This window comes from Apteryx rowi, unplaced genomic scaffold (assembly GCF_003343035.1).
Source record: "Apteryx rowi isolate R43461 unplaced genomic scaffold, aptRow1 scaffold_43, whole genome shotgun sequence".
Lineage (NCBI taxonomy): Eukaryota > Metazoa > Chordata > Aves > Apterygiformes > Apterygidae > Apteryx > Apteryx rowi.
The window spans coordinates 86787-96189 of NW_020450683.1; the positions used below are offsets into that span (position 1 = coordinate 86787).

Here is a 9403-nt window from a genome sequence, read left to right on the forward strand (position 1 = left end):
TTGGAGGCTGCCGAGCATGGGGAGCCTTTGCGCTCTGCTCTTGCATCGCTCACGTGGGGACAAACCTTGACCCCCTCCCGGGCACCGTGCAAAGCGAGACCTTGGCTGCCTGGGACTGGAAAAGTCCCTCTTCTCCCTTTGCTGGGGGCCAGGTTGGCTCCTTGCCACCTCAAGCAGTGCCCCAAAGTGTCTCTGTGCACCCCGGGGACCAACCTGGGGCTGTACGGGTATGGGTGCCCTCCCTGGCCTCCTCGTGGCCCCACTTAGTAAAGATGCCTTTAAATGTGGTGCTTCTAAAGCTGGCAAACCCCCAAAGGGCTGCCCAGGGCCGTGTGGCAGAGCCTGCAGCTGTGCTGCCCTCCGTCAGCAGATGGGTTTATACTGAGGCAGCATCTCTGGCCTTGCACGAGGCACTGGCCAGCTTGTGCCTCAGTTTCCCCAGTGCTTTGCAGCTCCTGCGTGGGAGAAAGCGCTGTTTCACTGAAAGGAAAACCAGCATAACCCTCCTGCCTGTCCCTGCTCTCCTGTCCCTGCTTGGTGGTGATGAGCCAGCTGCTGCCTGCAGAGATGAGGCTGAGATGCTTGTGGGATTGACACCAGATGGGATTGCTGGTGCCATAGGGACAGATGCGGGTGCTGGGTGATCAAACCAGTCCTGGGGGGATGCGCTGCAAGCCTGGAAGTGTGCAAGTTTTGAGTATTGCTCTGGATTTGAGGAACCTGAGTCCTTCAGGCTGGGGAGACAGGACAGGACGGGCTGTTGGAGGGGTCCGACCCCAGCCTCACAGCTAGATACAGACAGAGCCCACCAGCATCGAGACTCGGGTCTTTGGAGGGCACTGCTCCAAGGAAGCCTGCAGCTCTACCGCTCTGCTCCAGAGCACAGTATTCCCTGGGCCTGCTGCCACCAGGGACTTCCAGGCATCCAGAGGTTTAAACTCCCGGCGTGCAAAACCCAAGGGGTTCCCACATCCCATACGGGCTCTGCAGCGAGATGAAGGCACAAGGGGCTGAGCTGGCCCTACAGGCAAGAAGAGCTCCCCAGGGGATCTGGGGCAGGCAGGGCCCAAGGGAGATTTTGGCCAGGACACTTCTGGGGGGCTTTGTGCAACTTTGCAGGGAGCAGCTGGGCTTGGAGCTGCCATCCAGGGGCCATCGCGCTCCTCTTGTTCCCCCTTGCTCCAGCACGGCCACCCTGCTCTGGAGCCAGCTGGCCCATGGGCTTCATGGGGACGCACTGGGGTCTCTGTTCACACATCTTGTCCTTGCAGAGGGTGCATGTGCTTAGGCTGGCCCTGAGACCAGTCAGTACCCAGGTATGTCCCTTCTCCAGCCAGCCGGCAAAGCTAGAGGGACATGGGACCACGTGCAGGTAGCTGGAGGGGTTCAAACCCACCTCTCCCCTCGCCAAAGCCACCCGAGCCAAGAGAGGGACTGGAGACGGCAAAGAGGAATTGCATCCCCACAGCGTCCCCCACGTCAGCCTGCACCAGGAGACCATCCCTCCTCTCCTCCCATGCCAGCTTGGCCCCAGAGACCCCCAGCCCGTGGGGCCCTTGGGGTGGCCATGCCAGCCTGGAGCATCGGTGGAGGGGACCAGCCCCCACAACCGTGGGGCTGTCACGGCATGGGCACAGCATGCTGTTTTGCAGTGCTCCATGGGCACGACTGCCTGGCTGGGACAGCGTGGGGATGGAGCCGGGCCTGGCAGCTCCCAGGTGGAAGCTGTCAGCCTCACCAGGTGCTGCCCACCCCGTTAGCTGTGGGGCAGCCCCAGAGGGGATCTACAAAAGGGGACGAGCCGGGGCCAGGCCCCTGGTGTTAGCTGGTRGTGAGGAAGGAGGCTTGGGGCTGCCTGGGAGCTGGGTCCTCTCTGATGCTCTTTGGAGCTGAGCATGGACTTGATGTTTTTTGAGGTAGCTTGATCCTCCTGGGGGTGTCTGAAGGGAGCCTGGAGATGGAGTATTCAGTCTCTCTGTTGTGGCAAGATCCAGATTGCAAAACTCAGCCTTCACCCAGGYTGACAGCGTGTGCTGGGTGCTGCACGAACGCTGCCAGGTGGCGTGGTGGAGCTGGCAGAGAGCAGGTGCTGTGCGAGGGGCTGGGCACTCGTCTCGCCCAGCTCCGAATGTCTCATCCAGCTCAAACATCTTGCCCAGCTCTTGCATCAGGGAGCAGCACGGCCGCAGGGCACCCCAGCCCTGCCGGTGCCTCTGGGGCAGCGCCGGATCCGCAGGTGGCGAAGACTTTGCTGCAGCCAGGARCCTCATCCTGGGGGGGGGGGTAGAACTGCACCCCCCTCCAGCCAAGGTTGCTGCGGCTGTTGCCAGCAGCGGCGAGTTTGCCGTTGTCCCTGGAGGCTGTGGGAACACGTGGGAAGCAGATGCGAGAGGCAAGGAGCAGACAAAGGAGCTGGAGCTGCAGCCCTGCCAAATGGCTCCTGGAGGGGCCGGATCTCCGGCTTTGGGGGTGTCCAAGGCTGGTGTGTGCCCCTGGGTTATGTTAGTGCCTTTCCCCCCCTGTGCTGGTGGCCAGGAAGCCTGGAGGCGTTTAAGGAAAGAGCTGGGAAGCTCTGGGGGCTGGCTGGTCCCTGGAGGGTGGTGGATAACGAAGGCCACATTCAGCTCGTGCCCTCTTGCTAAGGTTGGGGAGCAGAGTTCCTGCTCCCTGCCTTGCATTAGCATCCCCCCTCCGTTTCCCACCCCATCCCCTCTTGAACGGGGGGCATGGGAGCGCTTTCCCCATTTCTGTTTGACCCCTGGTTCTTCCTGTGGAGCAAAGATGGGCTGGGAGATGGGTCCCTGCTTCCATCCGCGTGGTTCCCGGATGCCTCCCTGCATCCGAAATGGGGCTGATTCTGCCAGCTCCTCCATCGCTTGTCCGAGACGGTCACAAATGCCTGCCTGTGGCACCCCGGGAACGGACAGATGCCAACAACGCCTGCCRTGTGGCAATGGCACGTACATGGATGGGGTTTGCCTTGCCAAATTTTTTGGCCAGGAAAACTCTCAATCCAACGGGTCCAAAGGATTCCAGCCCCTAGACCGGCACATCCAGCCAACTGCAAGAGCACCGCCTTGCATGTGTGTGTGTGAGGGCTGCATCTTCCCCCGAGCAAGAGGTGCTGGTGGCTGAGARCAGACATCCTCGACGGCTACACCCTTATTTTGTATAGCAAACTGTCTGGGTTGCCCACCGTGCTTCCGGCTCAGCAAGCACGGGCCGTGGCACCCAGGGAACCGCACTTCCTTCCAGGCGGCCTGATTGCTCCCAATTGAGGGCGGCAGGTCATAATATTTTCTTGTTTTCTTTCACTTGTTCACCTGCTTATTTTACAATTTGCTGCACTGATTTCTGAAGTGGTCTTTAATCATTCTCAGCAGGGGTGCTGACTTGAATTCATGTCTCGGAGAGAAATGATCACCGCGCAGGAATAATGTGGTTTATTCTGTGGGAGTCCAGGTCTCCAGATCTTTGATTCTCTCCACTGCAGTCAATAAAACACACTTTGACTTTCAGAGAAACGTGACTTTCAGGCTCCCTTTCGATATGCGGTGTTGTGAATTTGCTATCGAACACACAGGGCAGCTTCAGGAGTTGCAGGTTTTGCACCCTCAGGAGCTGTTTTTYAGGGGCCTAAAACTTTGCATTGGTGGTATCGGTGATAGTGGCGGGCGCAAGTGTGAGTAGGTAAGGATGGCTGGGATCTTTAAAGAAAAGGTCGGCTTGTTCTGTTTGAAAAGAGGGTGAATAAAGGACATATCTGAAAAGAGGTGTCCTGTCTCCAGGGCCAGCCCCTGGTTACGGCTCCCAGTCCACAGCGAGTTGCAATCGCCCCAGATCCACCTCGACATCCAAACCTCAGCGCTGCTCCAGGCTTCCTAAACCCCTGCTTTTTACTTCAAGCAAAGAGGGCCTAAAGGTATAAATTTAAGCTTTCCTTTGGAAGAGGTGTATTTCTGTGTACCCTGCATTTCCAGCCTGCCAGCTATGTAGGAAACTCCCCAAATTTGGTACCTAGACACTGAAGTGTAAACTAGGGCTGGTGCTTTCGGAGGGTGCAAGCACTCCCCTCCAAGTGAAAGTCGAGAGGATTTGACACCTACCTCTCTTATGCCCCCCTGAAAATCCCAGTCCAAATATATTACCTGTTGCTCATAAATAGATCCGCTCAAGTAAGAGTTGAGAGGAGATTTATTGAGGGGGATGGTGATTTTTGCAGGGGTCCCCTTTTCAAATGGGCTGCATCAGATGGTAAATTGGGGCTCAGCAGCCAGCAAGCCTGGCCAGGTCTGTGCCAGGACGTCCTAGGGGTCGATGACGGTGGTGGTCTGGGTGAGCTGCAAGGTCCAGCTAGAGGTGGTGATGACCAGCTTTGATCTTTTCTTGTTGATCCCTGTTGTGTTGTTACTGAGGGATTTAAATACTCGCATGGAGTTCCCGGAAACCATTTTTACAGCTCCTGACCTCCTCCTCTTCAGCCACGCAGCTGGACTCAGCCAGGAAAAGGCCTGCTGGCATTTCTCCACCATCATCTTCTTGGCCTGCAGTGTGAAGTAGTTCAAGATGTCTTCTGAGGTCCGCTTCATGCCAAAAGCACAGGACTGGAGGTAGTTCTTGGTGGCCAGCTTCCACTTCTGTGCCCTGTCCTCTGCTCGATATTTTTCATGGTCCTCTGCTAACCTCAGGATCTCCTCCTTGCTCAGCCGCCCCTTTTTGGCATCCACGATGATTGGGTTTGTGTTGCCCGTGACCTTGTCCAGAGCGAACACGCTCAGGATGCCGTCTGCGTCGATGTAAAATGTCACTTCCAACAAGGTCGTGCCACGGGGTGCTGAGGAAAGGCCCTTCAAGAGGAAACGGCCCAGCAGATGGTTTTCTTTAGCAATGGCTCTCTCCCCCTCGTAAGTGCGGATGAGGAGATCAGGTTGGTGGTCATGGAGGGTGGTGAAGGTTCGTGTCATGACAACGGGGATGGCGGTGTTGCGCTTGACCAGCCCGTGCATCTTCCCGGTGGCTGTTTCGATTCCTATCGACACAGACGCTACATCGAGAGCAAGCAGATTTCTGGCCACCTCTGATCTGTTCTCCATCAGGATGGCAGCCTGAACGGCTGCCCCGCTGGCCACGGCTTCATCCGCGTTCAGGAGCTGGTTCAGCGGCTGACCCCCGAAGAAATCCTGCAGTATTTCCCGGATCCTGGGGATGCGAGTGGAGGCACCAACCACAACCACATCATCTGTCTGGGTCTGACTCAGCTTGGCATCCTGGAGGACCCTCTCCACCGGCTTCAGCACCCTTTGGAAGAGGTTGGCACACAGGTGTTCAAACTGGGCCTGAGTGATGTCTGCCTGCAAGTTGATCCCTTTGTAGAGGCAGTCCATGCTGATGGTGGCTTTCTTGCTGGAGGAGAGAGTCCGTTTGGCTGCCTCGCAGGCTGTCCTGAGCCTCCAAACAGCACGTCTGTCGTGGCTGATGTTCTCGCGATGCTTCTTTAAAAATTCACCCATAAAGAAGCTCACCAAACAGTTGTCAAAATCGTCGCCTCCCAGGTGACTGTCCCCAGCTGTGGCTTTCACCTCAACAACGCCCCTGCCTATAGAGAAGMCAGAGACGCTGACGGCCCCCCCACCCATATCAAAGATGAGGACGTTGCGCTCTCCGTTGTCAGGGTGATGGAGGCTGTAGGCCAGGGCTGCTGCCGTTGTCTCATTGAGGATCCTCAGCACATTGATTCCAGCAATTACCCCAGCATCTCTAGTGGCTTGGCGCTGGGAGTCATTGAAATAAGCTGGCACAGTGATGATCGCATGGGTGACGGGTTGCCCCAGGTAGTCCTCAGCCATCTCCTTCAGGTTACCCAGAATCATGGCTGAGATCTCCTCGGGGAAGAAAGATTTCTCCGCTCCCTTGTAAGACACCTGCACTTGTGAATTCCCCTCGGCTTTCACCACCTGGAAGGGCCAGAAGTGTGAGTCCTTCAGCACAGCTGCGTCTTCGTACGCCCGGCCAAGCAAGCGCTTGGCGCTGAACACTGTGTTGGGATAGTTGAGGGCCGCCTGGTTCTTGGCTTCTTCATCCATCAGCCGCCCCATCTCGGTGAAGGCCACGCAGCTAGGGGTGGCGCGAAGGCCCTGCTTGTTGCTGATGATTTCCACCTTGCCATCCCGGAAGAGACCAACGCAGGACTTTGTGGTGCCCAAGTCGATGCCAACTGCAGGCCGTCTCAGCGCAGGGATTGCCGTTCTCTTCGGCATGGTGTTCAACCTTCGAGAGAGCTGCCATGTCTCCCCAGAGCAGAGGCAATGGTGTCTCTTGGTCAGGCGTCCCTCTGCAGGGCCAGCAGGTCTCCCAGTGCATCGGTTCCCCTCCCCTTGCCCGGGTCCCCTGCCCCCAGCTGGGCTGCGAGCCCTCCTCCCCAGCCGCTTCGGATCGACTCCGGACCGCCGCCGCAGCAGCCCCGTGACGGGGATGTCATAAGAAGGCTGGGAACCTTGGGACAATCACAGCCCCGTGCAGCTCGCGGGGCTGCCCCGGGCGCGAGATGGGATGGCAGAGTTCTCCGCTGCGCCCTAGACCCGACGTGCAGCCACGCTGCGCTGCAAAGAGACGCTGGCTGGGTTTTGCAAGCCGGGTTGGAGGAGCGAGGCAGCACGTCACCACGCACAACTCCTCAGAGGTATTTTGTTGCAGTGAAATTTGCTTTCTTTGGGAGCATCCAGAATTGGGGGAATCAATCTTGCCACATATCCAGAAATTCAGGGTGGGCTGAGTTTGCCAAGGCAGCCCAGAGTAGGTTATTCTCTTAGGAAGGCTTTTCAGCTGGGTTTGGTTTTCTCCCTGCCCTCGGCTGTCCTACATACTGCACTTCCCTCCAGAGGCAGCTGTGCTCCAGCGCAGACCTCTGTGCAGCAATGCCAGGTGGCCAGTAAATGTGCTCCAGCCCCAAAGCTGGCTGCCTTTCAGCGCTGGATGAATTATCTGTGAAAACCTCTTATGGCTTGCACAAAACAAGGTAATTATTCAGAAAGCAGAGGACATGAATAGAGCCAGAATATGAAAATATTATCTCTTAGTGATTTACTAAGAACCACAGACGGTGTCAGAGAACAGCAGCTGAATCAAACGTGGTTTGGCAACTTCCTGGCTCCCAAAAGCTCCAGACAACTCAGTTCCCCAGGGTCTGAGCATGAACTCCAGCAACGTCCTGTGAGCTGGGGCCTGGGTGCTTCTGGGTCTGCCTTCTCCAGAGCCAGGTCGGAACAAAACCAGGTGGTTCACGGAGGCGGCGGACACGTGTTGCAGAGCCCTCAGCTTTTAGGATGACAAAAACTGCAATCCAGGGGGCAGGAATTCTCACTTTTGCTATTTAATGTGGTATCTGGAGCTTTCTGGGTACAAATGGTTGCATCCAGGAAGACCAGAACAGTCTCAAGCTCTGCACAACAGTAAACTAGAAACTGCTTTACTGTTAGTGAGGCTATCCCGGAAAATCACCGAGGCAGTGGCTTTTTAAACGTTTCTTATTACACTTCCTTCAGTAGCAGCTTTATAAATGCTTTTCCTTAGCCAAATGTTTTTCCCTTGGCGACCAGGACTGCTCTGGCAGGTTTGTTGTTCACGTTCTGAAACGAATCGTTCCTTTTCCTTAGCTCAAGAGATTTGCAAACATGGCTTTTAGGAGGTTTTATTTCTTGTAACAAATCGCTTGTGGCATTTACGTTTTCCAGGTGCGCTGTCAAATCTGAGATAGCTGGACAGCCCCAGTCTTCCACCTCCATTCCATTTCCCCAAGAAACTATCCTCAGAGCATCACAGTCCCTGAACAACGAGGGTTTTGTTTAAAGCTATCCACTGCCTCTGCCAAGCTCTGCTCTGCCTTCTGCTTTCACTGACTGATATTTCCCAATCAAAATCTAGTATCCAGCACAATGCAACAAATTTCATGAAATTAAGTATTTCTCCTACACACAGCATATTTGCCCAGTGATTATAACTAGTCCCCAAGGTAGCCAAGCACAGCAGAATTTCAGTTTAATATGCACACCCACGCAGCCTTACAAAAAACCCAAGACACTCCCCCAGTCTTCCTCAGGAAAGACTGAACACTGCAGTGAGCATCTCGTATTTCAGCTTCACTACTTGCACAAACTAGGACTGGGAATACTCTGTAATCTAGTGTAAAAAAAGGTAGGGAAATAAGTTTCCCAAAGATTTCAGGTATCCCTGATGGCCCAAGAGGGGGCTGGGTGCAAGAGTGCAGGAATGTCAGGCAACACAAAAAGCAACCAGATCACACTACTGGGGGTTTATTGTTAACACAACTGTGTGTTTTACTGTCTTGCGTATTAGCTGTATCCTGGATCTGCAGAGTGAGCTTTTAACTCCAAAACACTTTAACACCCCCATTTGTTCAGGTAGGCAGCACGTATGTGAGTTCACAGCACCTGTTTTGTGTCACATTGTAAAACTGACAACTTCTTGATTAAAAAAAATGAGCAATTAAGTGTTTGTGCGTTGTATGGTTTGCCCTTGTCTTGCAGCAGCGACTGGAAGCTAACGTCATCCCCAAAGCGAAACTTGGGCAAATGTTCCCGGTGGCGAGAGCTGCAAGCTCCAGCACCCAAGCTGCAGCGTAAACAAAGCAAGCTACAATTTGCAATGCTGATCCTGCCCCAAACCAGAGGCAGTTCCACCCATGCAAATCACAGCTTGCCTTGGCTGTGCTTGGGACTTGCAGATGAGCAGCTGCCCAAGCAGCAGGCCACCGACTGCTGGAACCAGGGCAACCATCCCAGGGCTAAGAGGGAAACGAGTTCACATGAAGGTTTTCCTTTAGCTGCAGACACTGCCTCCTGCCTCATCTCCCTTCCTTTTCCTCCAATTCTCTTTCCCTCAACCTTTCAGGCACTGACACGATTTTCCCTCCTCTACCGCTGCCCTGACTCCTTTCTTTTATCAGTCTCCAGCTCTTCCAGCCCACCCGCATGGCTCTGCTCCCCCCCAGCTCCATTCTCAGGGCTGGGATTCTTACTCCTCCGCACACCCCTCTGCCCTTTCCCTTCCTCTAACGTGACCCTCCCTCACCTGCCCTCTCAGCAAGGCCCCCCCCCTCCCCTGCAGCAGCTCCTCACCTCGCTAGCACAGCTCAGCTTCCTCCCCACTCCCAGCCCGAGCCTTGCCCTCATCCAGCCTCCCCTCCTCCCAGCCCAACGCACCCCCCTCTCTCCCTCCCCCTGCTCTAACACCAGGCAGGCCTTGCCCCGGCTTAGCCCAGCTGCGCTCCTCCTCTGCCCTTTCCTCAGCCCCGGCCCCCTTCCCTCGATCCAGGCCTGGCCCAGCTCGGCCCTATTCCCTCAGCCCAGGCCTGGCCCAGCTCGGCCCCCTTCCCTCGATCCAGGCC

General features: G+C 55.8%; 2 protein-coding genes across 2 annotated transcripts in view; one reads left to right on the forward strand and one right to left on the reverse strand.

The window, feature by feature from the left end:
* The window catches only part of SESN2 (sestrin 2), a 55758-nt gene that overhangs the window by 8772 nt on the left and 37583 nt on the right, over nucleotides 1-9403 (forward strand). Inside the window, exons 2-3 of the mRNA XM_026076236.1 lie at nucleotides 6338-6346; nucleotides 7437-7443. The gene's annotated coding sequence lies outside the window, so the exon portion shown is untranslated. The remainder of the gene's footprint in view (nucleotides 1-6337; nucleotides 6347-7436; nucleotides 7444-9403) is intronic.
* LOC112971144 (heat shock 70 kDa protein-like) lies at nucleotides 4308-6319 on the reverse strand. The gene has a single exon (XM_026076258.1). It carries the CDS (start codon nucleotides 6255-6257, stop codon nucleotides 4308-4310), a length of 1950 nt encoding a protein of 649 aa, XP_025932043.1. The 5' UTR covers nucleotides 6258-6319.